This window comes from Anser anser (genome assembly GCF_964211835.1).
Source record: "Anser anser genome assembly, chromosome: Z".
NCBI classification, from domain to species: Eukaryota; Metazoa; Chordata; class Aves; order Anseriformes; family Anatidae; genus Anser; species Anser anser.
The window spans coordinates 73227835-73246928 of NC_139723.1; the positions used below are offsets into that span (position 1 = coordinate 73227835).

At 40.2% G+C, this 19094-nt stretch overlaps 1 protein-coding gene across 1 annotated transcript in view; it reads left to right on the forward strand.

Annotated features, from left to right (window-relative positions):
- Positions 1 to 153: 153 nt before the first annotated feature.
- TTC33 (tetratricopeptide repeat domain 33) overlaps positions 154 to 19094 on the forward strand; it is a 52295-nt gene continuing 33354 nt past the window's right edge. The window contains exon 1 of the mRNA XM_083818430.1: positions 154 to 472. Within this exon, the coding sequence (XP_083674556.1) occupies positions 249 to 472 (224 nt within the window). The 5' untranslated portion in view covers positions 154 to 248. The remainder of the gene's footprint in view (positions 473 to 19094) is intronic.

Below are 19094 nucleotides of genomic sequence, written 5' to 3' on the forward strand. Positions count from 1 at the left end.
CGTCATGGCCGCCGCCACAGCCCAGCGCCCCCGGTGGCTGCCGTTACCCGCGGGGACTACACCTCCCATCACCCCCCGCGGCGCCACAGCCGCACCCGCCCTTCTCGTCTCGCCTCCGCGCGTGGACTACATCTCCCGTCACGCCCCGCGGCGCCACAGCCGCACCTGTCCTTCGGCTGCGCGCCCTTCCTCTTCCTGCCGGCCGGCGGCGGGGTGCCGGGGGTCTCGGCGCTCCCGCAGCGCTCCCCATGGCCTCCTTCGGGTGGAAGAGGAGGATCGGCGAGAAGGTTTCCAGGGCCACCTCCCGGCAGTTCGAGGCAGACGCTGCGGACGACAGGGGTCTGGCGGGGGAGGAGGACGACGAGGGCTGGGTGCTCGCGGCGAAGAGGAGGAAGGAAGGCCTCGTGGGGGGCTGCGTGGAGAAAAGCAGGCGGCTGAAGGATGAAGGCGCAAGTCTGGCCGAAAACAGGAGGTACCAGTGCAACCTTTCTCCGTCTAGCCAAGTGCTCGATGGTATTTTGATCCCTTTTCTGAACACCAGGCAACTTGCTATACTCCTGCGCTCGTTTTCGTATTTAAGAAACACAGCAGTCATTCTTTTTTTGTTTCGCTCTGCCATCTGCACTGAATAAGCGGTGTTCCTTGCTGGTGGGGTTAGCTGCTGTGACGTGAAGTTTGTATTCAGGTCTCTCATTTCTGTGTGGCTGCGTAACAAAAAAAATGATAAAGGGAGAGAGACAAAAAAAAATGGGTCTGAAACTTGAGAAGGTAAATAAGGTATTGTGGGGTAAGCCATAGCGTAAGTAATGCTTCAGCTACTCTGCAAGCTTTCTCTTACCTTGCAGATGTGTGCTAATCCTGTGCAGCGGTTTTTACAAGTAAGCGTATTTTCACATATGCAGTGACCAGGCAAATAGTGCAGAGCAGTTAATGCACAGTAATTCTGTTTAATTCTTTGGAGAAGTCAGGTTCAGGTTCAGGTGGCCACTCTGAACATCTTCTAATAGGCGTACTGAGCTTTTGGATTTCAGCAAGATTTTTGAAGGGATATTGCATAAATGGTTCCGTTCTCCTGTTATGCTTCAAGCAGAAAATCACTTTGGAGTGGGGGATGGATAAAGGAGGTATGAGTGGCTATAAGTAATATGTTAACTACATAATTTGACTAGTTCTTCTCTAGAACAACAACAAAAAAAAACAAACTACAATTCTAAGAATAGTCCTCTTAAAATCTTCAGAATGCTGGATATTTAACTCTATTCTGACTTTAGTCATATAAAGCATCTCTGCTTTATTCATTGTTCCAAATCAGCAATGACATTTTCCTGATACAAATATTTCCGTAATAGGTCAGCATGCACTTATCTTCTGTTAAACTGGTGAGGGCCTGTTTACAGACCGCCAAACCAGGATGAAAAGACGGATGCGGTGTTCTATAAGCAGCTGGTGGAAGTCGCTCAATCGTCAGCACTTGTTCTCATGGGGGACTTTAACTTCCTGGACATATGCTGGAAATACAGCTGGACATATGCTGGAAGTACAGCCCCGAGGAAGCAGTCTTGGAGGTTCCTGGAGCATGTGGAAGAGAGCTTCCTGACTCAGCTGGTTAGTGAGCCTACCAGAGGGGGTGCCCTGCTAGGCCTGCTGTTCACAGAGAAGGACTGGTGGGAGATGTGGTGGTAGGGAGCTGTCTTGGGCAGAGTGACCACAAAATGGTAGAGTTCTCTATTCTTTGTGAAGCCACAAAGTTACTGACCCCCCTGGGTCAGTAAAACTGCTACCTTGGACTTGCAGAGGGCAGACTTTGAACTGTTCAGGACACTGGCAGGGAGGGTCCCTTGGGAGCCAGCCCTGGAGGGCAGAGGGGCCCAGGATGGCTGGAGCTCCTCAAGAAGGAAGTCTTAAAGGTGCAGGAGCAGGCTGTCTCTGTGTGCCGTAAGTCTAGCTGGTGGGGAAGAAGACCGGTGTGGCTGAACAGGGAACTTTTGATGTGTGTCTGGGACAAAAAGAGAGTTTATGTCCAGTGGAAGAAGGGACAGGCAACCTGGGGAGCGTGCAAGGAATTTCCTAGCGTATGCAGGGGACAGATCAGAAAGGCTAAAGCCCAGCATGAGCTCAACGTGGCCACTATGGTTAAGGATAACAAAAAATGTTTTTATAAATATATTAATGGCAAGAGGTGGGCCAAGGAGAATCTCCATCCTTTACTGGACGCAGTGGGGAACATGGCTACTGAGGATAAGGAAAAGGCCGAGATTCCCAATGCCTTCTTTGCATCTGTCTTTAATAGTCAGACCATTTATCCTCGGGGTACTCACCCTCCCGACCTGGAAGTCTGGGATGAGGAACAGAATAAACCCCTCACAGTTCAGGTGGAAACAGTTAGAGACCTGCTGCTCCACCTGGACTGTCACAAATCTGTGGTGCCAGGTGCTGAGGGAGCTGGTGGATGTGATTGCTGAGCCACTTTACATCATCTGTCAGCGGTCATGGTCATCCAGACAGGTCTGGAGCATTAATTAGCAAGACTGGAGACTTGCTAATGGGATGCCCATCTATAAGAAGGGTTGTAAGGAGGATTCAGGGAACTCCGGGCCTGTCAGCCTGACCTCAGTGCCAGAGAAGGTGATGGAACAGGTCATCCTGAGTACAGTGACACAGCATGTGTGTGTGGGACAATCAGGGGATCAGGCCCAGTCAGCATGGGTTCATGAAAGGCAAGTTCAGCCTCACCAACCTCATCTTCTATGACTGGATGACCCTCTTGGTGGATGAGGGAGAGGCTGTTGGTGTCGTCTACCTAGACTTCAGCAAGGCCTTTGACACGGTCTCCCCCAGTAATCTCCAGGAGAAGCTGGCAGCCCATGGCTTGGACAGGTACACTCTTGGCTGGGTTAAAAACTGGCTGGGTGGCTGGGCCCAGAGAATGGTGGTGAACGGAGTGAAATCCAGCTGGCAACCGGTCACCAGTGGTGTTCCCCAGGGGTCGGTGTTGGGGCCCATCCTCTTTAATATCTTCATTGATGACTTGAATGAGGGAATTGAGTGCACCCTCAGTAAGGTTGCAGAGGACACCAAGCTGGGGGGAAGTGTTGACCTGCCAGAGGGTAGGGAGGCCCTGCAGAGGGATCTGGACAGGGTGGGTCGATGGGCAGAGGCCAGTGGGATGAGGTTCAGCATGGCTAAGTGCCAGGTCCTGAACTTTGGCCACAACAACCCCATGCAGTGCTACAGGCTTGGGGCAGAGTGGCTGGAAAGCTGTGCAGGGGAAAAGGATCTGGGGGTGTTGGTCAATGCTCACCTGAACATGAGCTGGCAGTGTGCCCAGGTGGCCAAGAAGGCCAATGGCATCCTGGCTTGGACAAGGAGTAGTGCAGCCAGCAGGACCAGGGAGGTGATCGTCCCCATGTACTCTGCTCTGGTGAGGCCACAACTTGAGTGCTGTATTCACCTTTAGGCCCCTCACCACAGGAAGGATATCGAGGCCCTGGAGCATGTCCAGAGAAGGGCTACAAAGCTGGTGAAGGGCCTGGAACACAAGTCCTGTGAGGAGCGGCTGAGGGAACTGGGGTTGTTCAGTCTGCAGAAGAGGAGGCTCAGGGGAGGCCTCATTCCTCTCTACAACTGCCTGAAAGGAAGGTGTGGGGAGCTGGGGGTCAGCCTCTTCTCACAGGTAACTAATGGCCTCAAGCTGCACCAGGGGAGGCTCAGGTTGGAAACGAGGAGACATTTCTTCTCAGAAAGAGCAGTCAGGCATTGGGATGGGTTGCCTGGGGAGGTGGTGGAGTCACTGTCCCTGAGGGTGTTTAGGGAAAGGTTGGACATGGTGCTTAGGGACATGGTTTAGTGGGTGACATTGGTAGTAGGGTGGTGGTTGGACCAGGTGATCTTGGAGGTCTTTTCCAACCCTTGTGATTCTATAAACTGTACCTGTCAGTAAAAAGAAGGGATGACTGAGGCAATCTGTAAGAGAGAAAAACTTAGAAGTCTAAACCAGTAAAATTTATATGTTATTTTAAAAACACTTCGTGTGTTCTGATTAAAATATTTTCTTTGAGGAAAGGCTTTCTGCTCAAATAATTGAAGAGGTTCATCTTCTTACTGTTCATTCTGATGTTGACACTATTCAAGGGGGTAGTGGTTCATTCCTATACATACACCTCTGTTCGTGAGTTCTGTAGGTTCCAAGTTCAGAAATTTGTCAATACAATTTTGAAACTTTTAAAAGGTGACTTTAAATTAAACTGAAATTAAGATAAATCGTTTCAAACATGCTGCCACTATATTAATCAACACCTTTAATGCAGTAGCCACATCAATCGGCTACAGTAATATAAAAGTCTTCGAACACAAAATAACCCAAGTAATTGTGTATTGTTAACATATTCGTATAAACCATTTCCAATGTTAAAAACAATGATCTAAGAACGGTAGACCTATTCTGTCCTTTTTGAGATACAGAGTTTGCCTTTTTCAGCTTGAGAAAATGAATTATTTCTAAATGCTTTCATTCTGCAGCTGGTAATCACTAATATTTACTATATATGAAACAGAAATTCATCTTTATTTCTGTCATCCTCCTTCCCACCTTTATCCTCCTCATATTTTGCTTTAGGATGATATATTCTGTGAAACACGCCTCAGTTCCCTGTAGATGTTTTTATCTCTTAGTTTGCTTTTAAAATAAATTTTAAGTTTTGTTTGTAAAATGCAATAAATCTCTTGAACAGTAGCAAATAATCCATGTGGTCTGCAGCTGGGAGATCAGACTGCTTTATTGCCTGCTGCTCATAATAAATATTCTTTGTGCCTTTAATATCATGGGTTAGTGTGAGGGACTGAGTTTTGTCCTAAGACTTTCCTTTTAATGTTGGTTAGAGAACCTTACAAAAAACTCAACCTATTAATGAGTAGCAACTTGTGATTTTGTTTCTGATTTTAATGAGAACTGTATCTCACTGTGGTGCTTATGTGAGCTACTGAGAAACACTGAATGGTTTATAAGAAATGTGGAAAAAAATAGCAAGAAATTAAGATGTAGTTTTCAGGAGACTTTTCATTCTCTGGTGTTAACACTGGTATCTTAGGTTTAACTTAAGTTCCGAGTTAAATCTGTAGTCCTTATACTTGAGGGGAAATTATCACATGTTGCAGAGTTTAGGCAATTGTGGTAATATGGCATTGTCACCATATGTAACTTTCAGGTGGACCTCCTGTAGAAAAGATTTAGCACAGATATTTAATCTATGGAGGCTTTTATTACTTGGACAGGTGGAATAGTTGGCATACCATCACAATGAACTTGAAGAAGCAGTATGAAAGGAATGTTCATTCTCTCTGGTGAAAAGTGGTGGTTGTAATCGTGGGTTAGACTTCTGTGGTCTGTTTTCTGAATAAACCTCTGTACAAATTGTGTAGAAATGAAATACTTAACGCAGATTGTTTCAAAAAGTAGCAAAGTTTAGTAACAGTTAAAGATTTTGAGTTGTATTGTGCTGCATTCAGTTAAAAGGATGATATTTTGATGATATTTTTTGATAAACGGATGATTTCTTGGCAACAAAGATGATACGGGGCCTGGAGCATCTTCCCTATGAGCAAAGACTGAGAGACCAGGGTCTGTTCAGCCTGGAGAAGAGAACACTGAGAGGGGATCTTATCAATGTTTACAAATACCTGAGGCGTGGGAGACAGAGGGATTTGGCCAACCTCTTTTCAGTGGTTTGTGGGGACAGGACAAGGGGCAATGGCCACAACATGGAGCACAGGAAGTTCCGCACCAACACGCGAAAGAACTTCTTCACAGTGAGGGTGACAGAGCACTGGAACAGGCTGCCCAGGGAGGTTGTGGAGTCTCCTTCTCTGGAGATATTCAAGGCCCGTCTGGACACCTACCTGGGCAGCCTGCTCTAAGGAACCTGCTTTGGCAGCGGGGTTGGACCTGATGATCTCTCGAGGTCCCTTCCAACCCCTACAATTCTGTGATTCTGTGATATTCATTGCAGAACTTCAGAAGAAAAGCAAAGCCTGAAAACTAGTGGGAATTGAAGGTGGTATCTTAGTTGGTGTTACTTGTGGGATGGAGAAAAGAAGCAGGTTCTGGAAGGAAACAGATGGGAAGAAGCAAGACTAAATAAAGAATGGAAAGTAATAAATTCAACTTCATTTCTTTTTGAAAAGAGACAACAAGGTAACGGGCATGGCAAAATTAATATGATGAAGGGTGAATTTTGTAAGTGGATCCACTATCACATATACAGAACAGCGTTTACCACTTCTGTGTTTGGTTAGGTCAGGTAGCTTGTTCTTCTGGTAAGGGAGCATCACAGCAGTGATGGTGTTACTTCCCCACAAATGTTCCTGTTTTCATTTTTGGTAAGTACGTGTCTGCGTATAAGTGAGATGAAACTGACTGATTTGTGCTTGTAAAGTGAGTCTCAGTGTTTTTGGGGGGAGCAAGGAATAATGGGGCCGCTAGAAAAACTCATATGGCCTGCTCTTTGCCCATTGTTAAGCTCAGGAGTGGCACAGGTGAATCGTATGGGGCTGCAGGCACCAGCAAAATGGGTTTTCAGCTTTTATGCCAGTTGCTTGTGCAGTGTTTGTATGTACCTGGTGTAATGCATGTGCAGTAAGCCCGTTAAGTGTGGAGACAGAGCAAAAGTGGTGCTGAAGGGAACAGTTTCTGATCCACACTTCAGTCTTCTGAGGAGTGGGAAGGAAGGTGGGGAGATGCTGGGAATGGGTGTAGAACAAGTTGATTACCCCAGTGGTCTAATATATTGTGGAGGACATGGGTTAGGAAGTTCTGAGCTACAGTTTTGATTGGTAGGTTGTTATAATCAGTAATCCTTTTTTTTTTTTTCTTTCTTTCTGATAGTGTGAAAAATCAGATATATGGAAGAAGTCTCACATTTGTCTGCTCTTTATATATGTGGAAAGGAGTGATATAACAAAAAAACAAACAAACACAACATGTACGTTCTTTTGAGAAGCAGTCTGTTGGTTGAAAGAATGCAGTATATTTTAGAAGAGAGATTACTTTTGCTTATATGAAACTTATAATGCTGGCACATTGTCCAAACTGAGATACTAGCATGGATGTATCCCCATGCACTGGGAGTTAAAAAAAAAAAAAAAAAAGTTTTTAAAATAAAAAAAAATGTTTTTTGTTGATTGTCCTATATATTTTTTCTTTAAATCCAGCACTACACAAAAGAATAAAAAATTATACTCAACTTCAGGATATTGAAAACAGCAGATTGTTGCAGTGTATTTAGAATGCTAGGTAACAATTCCTGTGGACACAAGCCTAAGAATGGGTTCAGATGAGATTAAATAATGGAATGGTCTCAAACATAAGATGTGTTGAAAGCTAACAGCAAGGAGTGGAAATCTTTTGTCTGACTAGCATCTCCGATATAAGTGAATTGCATATTGATGTAGATAAATTTTCAATCTCTCTTTTTTTTTTAAAACAAAGAAACGTTTTCATAGCTGCCCACTAGGTGGAGGTAGAGTTCTTCTCATTAAAACCTAAGAAGTGCAAAAAATGGTTTTTTTTTTTTTTTTTTTTTACAGATAGACACTATTGGGTTTAAGTTCTTATTGATTTGCATTTAATGTTTCAATTAATTCTGAAAAATAAAAGTTACACTAGTCTCTTATTTCTGATGGTTCATTTTCTTTATTACGTTAAAAAAATATCTCCATCTCTCAAACTGGCACTGTTTTTGGAAGGTCACGGTTTCATCTGTAAAACTCTCTTTTGGCTGAGCTTACAGAGATTTACCAATGTTGAAATAAATAATTGATGTTGCTTTGTCACTTGTTGATCTAAATTAGACTGACTAATAATGTTTTACAATTAGCTTTTGCAGTGGCACATTAAAGAAGGATATATTAAAGTGCTACAGACAGAGCAGGCAATAGATTGATCTTCGTGACATGGTGTGTTCTTCTAGGGGAATTATTCAAATTCGTTCTCTAAACCATTATAATATAAAAAAAAAAGTCCAACTTTTCTGATCTGCTGCTTAATCCACATTTTAACAGTTGAGAGTTAAACTTTTTTTTGCTGACACTAATATGCCAGCATCACTTCAACATGCGTAGTCTCTTAGGTCACTCCTTAGGTATATATGCTGTAGCTGAGCTTTTTTCTCACTAGATACCTTTTTTCTCACTAGATACCTTTAAGGTGTCAGCATAAAATGATAAGAGGCACAGAGCTTTTAAAAGCATGTTTAATGTAGTGATCTGTTGGATTAAGCATTATAAAAAGTTCCATTTAGCAAATGGAGCAAAAGAGTAACATCTAGTTCCAAAACAAATGAGCAACAAATGAAGAGTTGAAAAAACTTTGCCATGATTTTATGTTTGTATGTGTTCAACTTACCAGTGTCTTTCAGGTTTAGATCATAGAATAACAGAATGGTATGGGTTGGAAGGGACCTTACAGATCACCCAATTCCAATGCCCCACACCTCCCACCAGCTCAGGTTGCCCAAAGCCCCATCCAGCCTGGCCTTGAGCACTGCCAGGGATGGGGCATCCACAGCTTCTCTGGGCAGCCTGTGCCAGTGCCTCACCATCCTCTGAGTAAAAAACTTATTCTTAATGCCTTATCTAAATTTACCCTCTTTTAGATTAAAGCCTGTATTTCTGCTTGGGGTTGCCCCATCCCAGGTGCAGGACCTTGTAGTTGGCCTTGTTAAACTTCAAGAGGTTTGCACAGGCCTACCTCTCAAGCCTGTCTAGATCCCTCTTGCTTATTGTAAGTACTTGATTACTAATGAATTACGAAAGCACTAAAGTAATAGACTTCCTTTCAGGTTATCTGGCATATTTATTTATATGCAACTAACATGGCAAAGGTCACTGGAAAATTTGCCTTTCAATTTTCAGATAATAGAACACTTAATTATTTACATAATAAAGTGTTAATATATATTTCTCAGAAAATCCAAGAGCTCTCTTTGGCAGAAACTTTTCAGGAGACTCAATTACATTATGTAGTAGCCTAGAAGAAGTAGGGTGTGTTAGAATATACTGGGTATTTTAGGTGGAGTGGGTTACGTTAGGAAGATGGGGGCTGGGTCTAGGAGACCTGGTTGCATTTTGTTTAACAGCGCTCTCCTCCATGCTCAAGAACGGCTCATCCCAATGAGGAGAAAACTGGGAAAAGGCGATTTGCTCTTCCATAAGTATGATCTGAAAGCCTTACACTGTTGGATTTTGTAACTGCATATAGGCAAAATCAGTGTAAAATAGTTATGATGAAACTGGGTGAGCACAGGAGGCACTTCTACTCTTTGTAGGTTCAGAGTAACTGCTTGGTATCAGTCCCCAGGTATTATTAGCTCTTCCAGATAGTACTTGCCTCTTTCAGAGTGAGTATTCTATAAGGAAAATGAAAATTTTTAATTTCAGTAATTATTTGCTTTGATTAAGTGTAGTGTCAGTCATAAAAAAATGCAGAGAAAATAGGTAGGCGTATTCCTCTGGAACTGTGTAGTGCAAACAGGGGCTTGATAAAATTGTCTCAACTTCTAGTCCAAATGCCCAGTCACTACTTTTCAGGGCTTAGCATGATTACCTATTGTGCAATTGTGTATATTGTGTATATAAACTACTTTGCTGTTAGCTTCCTTGAGAACGCTTTACACGTGACATACTTACTAAAATGAGGCTAAGGGTGTGTGATCTGCAGCTCTTCAGTGCAGAATACATGAGCTGAAACAGAGAAGTCTGAACAAGTATGGACTTTTTACCTCCAGTTTTTTGGAAAAGCACATGTTGCAGCTTCTCTCCCATTAGTCAGAACATAGGATTTGTTCTGCAGGCCTCAACCTTTCCACAGAGTTAAGAGCACTTTCTGCACTTTTTTGTTATGTTCAACAACCTCCTATAAATCGTTTGCCTGAAATAGCACTTTAATTTTTGTCTTTAAGTTAATTTTTATTGCTAGCATTACTGTTTTCCCTCACTTGCTGATAAGAGTTGTTGCTTCCTGGTGATGCATATAGTTGGCTTCTGTTGTCGAGGAGGAAATTATTTGCAGAATGTTGAAGTAGTTCCTTTTGTATAAATTGTTGTTTATCTTTGGTTTAGCTATTTTCCTCTTACTCTGACAACTGGTTATTGTTTGGCAAAGGAGGAGTTCAGTTTTGAAGTTTTGTTATTAATTTATTGCAGATTTTTCTAGAGAGTATGTGCACAAGAATCAAAGATTATTTAAGAACTGTACAAAAACTGATCAAATTTGGGAATGTCTTTTTGTTACAGTTACTTGAGGATACTGTGTTGTGTTGTAGTATCCATGTATATTTGAATGTGTGCACGTTTATGTAGGTATCTATTTGTAAATTGTAAATCAAATATTCATAGAACAAATGTAGTCTTTGTGAAAAACATATATAAGGAAATATTTTAATATACATATATGTGGAAAACAAAGTTTATCTGCCTTCACTCTGTATAATTTCTAGGTACTGAAGGGAGGCAGTGAAGAAATGAATCTGTATTTATTCAAGGTCTCCTCACAATATAGGAGAAAAAGGTATCTCCAAAGCACAATTCAGCTCACATAGGTGCTTAAATTGCACTTTGTTGGGTCCTCCTGATGTTAACCATATATAACTACACTATAAAGGTACCAGGACTGCTTTTGGGTGCACCAGCACAGAGTGATCTGTGGTCCGTATACAAAATGGTTTTGTGACCTCGGAGAGGATGACCATGGACAAACTATCTTCTGGGGAATGCCGGTGGCCAGCTCTAACCCCACCTCGTCCTGGGAAGTAGCTGGGGAGAGGTGTCTGGCCACAGCCGTGCCAAGGACCCATCTGAAAAATACCACTGAGTAACACTGCTGGAGTGCCAGTGGCCAGCGACGTTCCCTGGCGGTGCTGGTTTTGTAGTACGGAAGCAACCTGTCAGACTACAAGATGGATGAAGTCTTAATCTAAATGCTCAGCATTAGGTACCTAAGGTTATGTGGGGTGAATCAGGTGTAACTGCTCATACCTGTCGGGAGATGAAGGGTAGTCCTTGTGCTACCTGTCCTTGCACTGAAGTTTAGAGGGTCAGTGTGTTTCTATCGCGTTTCTTGCGTAGAAGAATTTGATCAGAGAAAAGCTCCTATGTTCACCAGAGATGCGTTAAAAATACTATTATTTTTTTAAATAAAAGCAGAGAGGATGTCTGTTTACTTAAAAAGAAACAAAAATAACAAAGACTTCTGTTGATATGTGTTTTGAACCCTGGATACAATATGCATGTGCCTCAGCCTTCCTTCACTTTTTTAAAGCAAGAAAAACTCTGTAATAATAATAAAAGATCTGTAACATAACAGTATACTAATGTAAAGACAAAAATTTGTTATTTTTATTTATTTTTACCAATTATGACTATTTTACATTTAATTTTTATAAGTTGTCATTGCTGTGCTTTAAAAGGTAATTTAAAAAATCTTTGAAAGCACATGCTGGCATTTTTTTTTGACTTGTAAATTATACATAAGTAGAGTTAATTACTTTTTTTTTCTAGTTTATTTTTTTGACAGTCTGTTATTTTGCATGCTGCATGTATGCCATGAGGGATTTGATAAGATGTATTTTCTCAGCAACACTTAGAGCCTTCTGCTGCATATGAGGGATAATAAGAATATACAGCAGAGTACACCTGGCACGTTTTTGTTTCCTCTAACTGTTGTGTTGGAGCAGTTCGTATCACAGTTGTCTTTTTTTTGTCTCCAAAGTTGATTGCTGAAATTTCCTTCATTTTTTTCCACTCATTGTTTATTTCTATTATAAGCAGGCTGGAATACGGACCATCTCTTAAAAGCCTAGACATGGTAACAGCAAAGTCAGCACCCTTGCCATCCTGCAGAAGCCCATTTCTGCAGTAGGTCTGTACTGATGGATAGGTGCAGGTTGGAGATTCGTGTACGTACTTCAATGCAAAAGTCCATTGAGGAAGTTAAAGAAAACGTTGCTAATTTGAGCTAAAGGGTTTTGCCCATAGTTTCAATCAGACATTGTAATAACACAGCTTTTAAATGAAGAGAATTCTATTATTTATATACATAGTATAATACAACTTAGTAAAATCTAGTAATTCACATAATCTAAGAAATATTTTACAGAGAAATACAAGCTGCAGCCTTTTCCAGACCCTTTAGATAACAGACACTGGCAAGAGTTGCTCAACTGAAGTACTGATTTCGGTGTCCAATATTCTCGATATTAATGATGTTGTGTTCCGACTTGCACACTGTCACATGGCTGCATTTATTTTTTTTCTCTCAACATTACTGTTGTTGATGCTTCTATATATTGTCCAGATCTACTTTTATATATACCTGGTTGCTTTTACCTGAATAATAAAAGCTTTTAAAAAATTAAAAATAAAATTCATATTTATAAATGATTTTAAAAGTAATTATTTTTGTTCATTGTTGAAGCGAAAGAAACTAACCTGTTTCCTAATTTAATACTTTTGTCCGGTTGCTCTGAAAAGCTAGCTATTGTTCCTGAGAAAGACAACAGCATTTTTCTACTACTACATACATTTGGCTGTAAAGCTCATGATCATAGAAACATAGAATGATCTAGGTTGGAAGGGATCCTGTGAGCAGGGACACCTCCCACCAGACCAGGTTGTCCAGCCTGGCCTAGAGCACTTCCAGGGATGGGGCATCTACAGCTTCTCTGGGCAGTCTGTGCCAGGGCCTCATCATCGTATGAGCAAAGAATTTCCTCCTAATGCCTGATCTAAATTTACCCTTTTTTTTAGTTTAAAGCCATTCCCCCCTGTCCTATCACTCCACCCCCTGACAAAGAGTCTCTCCTCAGCTTTCCTGTAGGCCCCCTTTAGGTACTGGAAGGCTGCTGTAAGGTCTTCTCTTCTCCAGGCTGAACACCCTCAGCTCTCTTGGTCCCTCTCTATAGGAGAGGTGCTCCAGCCCTCTGATTGTCCCTGTGGCCCTTCTCTGGACTCGATCCAACAGCTCCATGTCCTTCTTGTGCTGGGGGCACCAGAGCTGGATGCAGGACTCCAGGTGGGGTCTCACAAGGGCAGAGCAGAGGGGGACAATCCCCTCCCTCGCCCTGTTGCCCATGCTGCTTCTTACACAGCCCAGGATATGGTTGGCTTTCTAGCTGCAAGGGCACATTGCCAGCTCATGGTGAGTTTCTTGTCAACCAATACCCCCAGGTCCTTCTTCTCAGGGCTGCTCTCAATCCGTTCTCTGCCCAGCCTGTATTGGTGCTTGGGATTGCCCTGGCCCAGGTGCAGGACTTTGCACTTGGCCGTGTTGAACTTCAAGACGTTTGCACAGGCCCACCTCTCAAGCCTATCATCCATCTGAATAGCATCCCCCTCTTCCACTGTGTCAACTGCACCATTTAGCTTGGTGTCATCTACAGACTCGGTGAGCGTGCATGATCAGCGCGTGCATCAATCCCAATCTCAAAAGAACAATCACAGCATTGTAGTATCACACTCTGTTTTCTGTTACGACATTGAATCTGACAGCTCAAAAGTTCTTAGACAATGAGTTGTACGTCTCTCTACCTCTGGGTGGTGTCCAGAACCCTAATAATAGGGAGAACATATCCCTCACCTTCTTCTTACCTCCTGAAAAACAATTGTAGAAATCTTTCCTTGAGAAACTGAGGCTTGCACTTTTGAAGTTGTTTCAAACTGATAACTTTTCGAGGCCTGCCATTCTTAGTGTACATTGAACGTGTTTTGATGCCAGTCTCTGGAGCTTCAATGTCTAGACAAGTCTTAAAAAACATTGTTTTGTCTTTGACCTGTCAGCTGGTAATAAAAATCTGATGTAGTAGACCATTACTTAAGCTTTTTTCTCATCTGAAAAAAAATAAGAAATGACAGTTAAGACATAATACGGACCATGGCTGTAGATTTTTTTTATTTTAAAACTAGATTCCTTGGGTAAGGGATTTTGGCGATGAATAATGACTTGCCGTCAACTGGCTCCACAGTCCTATTTTACTGTTAAAAATAGAAGACATCTATTAAGTATGTTAAATAACATAAACTTACTGAAAGGCTTTCTTCTGCCTGTGTTTCTCTGTAGGAAGTTGTATTTGTCTGGAGGCTTTAGTACAACCATTCCTTTTCCTGGCAATTAACTCCTGTGATGATCATGATAAACTTACCTCCATGAATCTGGATGTTGACAGAAGTGTTTTTAATTGTCTTCAGCCTAATCTGTCAATGAAACTGTTCTGTTTGTCAGAAGATTAACTTTCCTTGGTATTACTCACACATAATTTATTTTTCTGGACATTTTATTTGATGTGTTGCATGTTCTAAACTAAAATCGTGGTTCAGTAAGCATTTCAACTTCTGGTTTTCAAAAAATATTACTGATCTGAATTTGATAAATATTTTTTGAGATTTTAAAGAAAACTTAGGGTCTTAAAAGAATTGTATAAACCAAGTGTTTGGGGATGGTAGAATCACACGCTGATATTGAAATAAGTTTTCTAATGTTTTATTTTTCACTGAAAATGCATTTTGTTTTAGTTGGCCCTTGCTAAACCATCTTTCATTGCCAGATTGAAAAATCTATTTGCAGAGCTCTTAATGTGAAGGTGGTAGGAAGCTATTTGCTATGGATGCTGTTTTTATAATGCATTCTGTGTTTTATGAATATCACAATATTTGCCTTGTTTAGTCAAGTAGGGAGTGTGAACTGCTTCTCCAGCATCCAAAAATATACTTGAGATGCTGGTGTACAATATAGTGGTGCCACTATTGCTTAACAAAGCTCTGTTCATTGTGTTTGTGTAGCCAAATGGAGAATTAGACTGGGGAGCTGCTTGGTGTTTTAAAATAAACAAATTTTTGGGTAGGTCATAACTTGTTTCAGATCATTGCCATGGTATAAGAAGCACAAGTATTTATGCTGGTGCAAAGTAGGGGGCAAGAAAGAGGAGACTGAGGAGAGTGTACTACTGAGAACTGACTAAAAGTCTTTTTACAACTTTATATTAATACATTTTGTATTTGCCTTTCAAAAATTAATTCTCATACTTCTGTATTGTGGGTGAAACTGAATTAACTGGGTTTTGTGAATTTTGTATATTAGTGGCTGATTTTATTTAAGAGATTTGAAGAGAGAAATTCCAAGTGATACTAGGGCTAAACTGTTAGAATCACTACTGGTACACAGAATGAAATAAGCAAATACTAAAATTAGAATAATAAATATTAAAATGGAATTAGTTTACACAGTCTAATATCTGTCATACAACATAAGAAAGTTTTAGGTAGAGAAAGTTTTAGGTAAATTAGTATAAGCTATTGTATGCAGTATTGTATCAGTATGGGAGAAATCTTTAACCTGGACTTTTGTAGGTAACTTATAATTGTTGAATATATCTTAACTGATTGTAACAACGCCCAAGTTATTCAGTTTCAGCAATTATATCCTGAAAATAAATTGAAATTGAGAGGGTGAAATTTTAAATAGTGAGCAAAACATGAAAAAAAAAACACGAAAGGAAACAGGGTGAGTGTATTTCTATGTCTAAAGTGAATTCATTGACATTTTGAGTTTGTGGATGAATTAAATACAGGATTCATTTAATACAGGAAATAGATTTATAGAAAAGATAAGGCATTAGCGAGTCAGACTTAATTGTGTTTATCTTATCAGTGGAATCAATCTAATGTTTAAAGACATAAGGTAGTAAGGAATATATGTTAAAGGGCATATTTTTGTAATTGAGACATCCTTTCTCCAGATACAAAGCTAAAATTACCAAGCTTTGATTACTTCACTTTTTTTTCTTCTGAAGAAAGGTGTCTTTTTTTTTTTTTTTTAATTTCAGTTGTGTGGATTATCTGAGCAAATTCATCTCTGCTGTCCTGTCCTTTGCTCAAAGTGTGTTGTAAATTCATGAGTAATTTAATGGACAGGGTGTCCTTTCCAGAACTTGAAATATTCTTTGTATGTGTTCCCCTCTAGAGCATGGGATTTGAGTCATGTAAGAGGAAGACTTTATTTCAGAAGTTAGGCTTCAGAAGTGTAAGATAGTGTGAAATAAATGCCTTAATTATTGGTACCAGTAACCAGTGTTGATAAAAACATATGAAATACTAATCTTTTGTTTAATATTTTTTTTCATCTCATATTGTGGTATGAGAAAAATGGAAGGAGGTAGTTCAAACAGTTCTTGCTGTTTTTCTCACTTAATAGGCAGTATTTATGTGTGTGCAAAATCATGCTGCCAAAAACCATCATTGGTCTGCATCTATAGCTTCCTGTAAGGCTGCTCATCAGTAGATGAACATTTTATTTAGTACATCATTTTAAGCATTACAGCATGGCACAACATTTTAGGCTATTTTAACTGTTGTGGGAATGCGAGCACAAACTTGTGCTTGCCTCTTCTCCCACCTTACCAAACATTTTTGGTTAACGACACTTAGGCTCAGTGCTCCTTGTACCTGTAGTGCTGGTAGTCAGAGTTCCCACTCTACTTGCCACTTTAATTTTAAATTTGTATGTTTGTGTATATTCGCAGGTCCTCCTGGGATTTAGAATTATTTGATGTATATTCATTTGGTTTTGGGTGATAATGGTCCCTCCCTGTAAACAATCTGTGTATGTTATGTCCTTTTATGTAGATTGTACTGTTTATTGCACAATTATATTTCACTTCAGGATAAGTGACATTTTTTGCTTACCAGTACTTGGATTGATACTTTAGTCATTTTATGTCAATACTTTCTAATCATTTCAGTTATACTGGGAGAGTAGTTTAACTTGTAGGTCTTTTCATTAATCATAAATCGTAATTGCCCTCTATAAGTCTCACAATGCCATGGAGAATTGCACATTTCCCCTGTCTTTATCTATTTGTGTCTTTTTAATGTAACTTATTTAATTATTACTCTGTGATATTGGTATCAGCAAACATTGTAAAGAGGTTAGAAGTAATAGAAGGAGAATTACATTATTTAGTACAGGTAACAAGAGCATATCATCGAGATGAAATGCGACTACGCAGAGCAGAATGTGAACAGGCTAAAGACTACTGCTTTTTCTGTATCATCTCTCTCCAGGTGTTTTGCACTTACTCTCAAGCATTCTTGTCCTTACTCTCAAGCATTTTTTTTTTTTTGGCAATAAGTCATTCTGAGAGGGAGGTAAAGAAACAGTGTTATTGAAATCCCAGAAGGGGGTGTTTGTGTGTGTGTGTGTATGTGTATTTGCTTTTTGTGTGGTGAACAGCTTTTGACTTTGTCCTAGTTTTGGTGATTAATTTGTGAGAACTAGTAGGACCATAGTATGAGGTGCTAGAGATGGATCTGTCTGCCATTGTGGACAAAAATATTTGAAAGATTGAGTTGAAATGCCTGTTCAACTAAGAAAACAACGTAGTTGTAATGAGTGTTCAACCAAGAAAACAAATAGCATCCATCATTCTAGCTGTACTTCAATGTTTCTAAAAGATATCTGAACAGATATCTCAAATAAGACCAGAATACAACCTCAAAATTGCTTTAAATACATCACAACAGTTTTTCTTCTACATTTTTCTTCCTGTTGCTTTGAGAGGAAGTACTGTTGAAGCTGTTTTGAGGAACTGAGGCTTTGTATTTAAGATTTCATTTTAGCAATAAAAATACATTGCTTCATTACCTACTATATTAAAATATTTATAAAATATTACAACTATTGCAAGACCTGAAACTTGATCTATATTAATTTGGATCTTTTTGTTTAAGGATAGTAAAGTAGTGAATTGATTTTACCTTAACTATGCAATTCTGTTTCTCATGAAGCTTGTAAGGTTACTGTGGCCTGTTCTTACTGCTTACATAATAGTGAAATGGCAGGTTCAGGAATAATAAAACTTGTATTCTTCTTCTTGATTTGAATTTATTTGTGTAAACCTCATTTCTGCTCTTATTTGTTATTGTTTGTTTCGGCTTCCTACAGGTTTGTCACCCATAGAATCACAGTCATCTAGGTTGGAAAAGACCATCAAGATCATCAAGTCCAACAGTTGACCTGACTTGCTGAGTCCCATCACTAAACCATGTCCCTTAGGGCTATGTCCGCATCTCTCTTAAATACTTCCAGAGGTGGGAACCCCACCAAAATGACAATACCATTGTCATTTTGATTTTAGTCAGGTAACGTTAAATTACAGGGCTGGGATTTAATGAAATGTTCCATGTTTATAGATAGTTGCAAAGCAGATTTAGAAACAGCAAGAGGGTTCTGTAGGTGTTTAAGCTAGAAATATCTCATTTCTTTTTGAATCCTTAAAGTCAAACATTTATCCTTACTGTAGCTGAGTTTTCTGTGGTAATAATGAAAATACTAATCCCTACAGTCCTTCTATCTGGTAATGTTTCTGTAGTTAATCAGGTATGCAGTCACAGACAGTAGGGTCTTGTGGTTTTTATGACAAAACTAGAACAGCAAAACCACCACTTACATGGAGGAAGCATAGTAAATTCTTCCAATTCTGTTCTTCCACTCTGAATAGCATGCTGGTGTCGAAGTTAGCAGCTTGTAGAGAACTGCTATTAACCATTCTCACTTTCAAAGTTACACTACAGAGTTCTGAATACTACCACAAATAATTAAAATTAGCCTGAACTTGTCAAATAATGTTAGTTATTTGGACTCATTGGAGTATTTTTGTAGGATCATTTACAAAGATAAAGAAGTCTTTTTGATTACCAGGGAGCCAGTGCCTAGGATGCCCTGGGATGCTCAGTGTAGGGGGGGTTGGGAGGGGAGTAGGTGAGGGTATGGTACTTGACTGCACTCGTGATGAGTCAGTAATGTAATCCTATTACAGGTAAGTAATTTCCTCTGTGTTACACGGTATAAATAATTTTATATCTAATTCATATTTGGGGGTGGGGTGTAGGGGGCTGCAATTATGAAGTAGCAGTGCCAGGCCTGAGGATATTCTTCAGCAGGGCCAGAAACAAAACTCTGTAATTCCCAGTTTTTAGAATGTTGAGTGTAACTGACATGTTTAACTAAGATTTTATTTAGCAGCATGCAACTTGTTCAAGTTTATGATGAT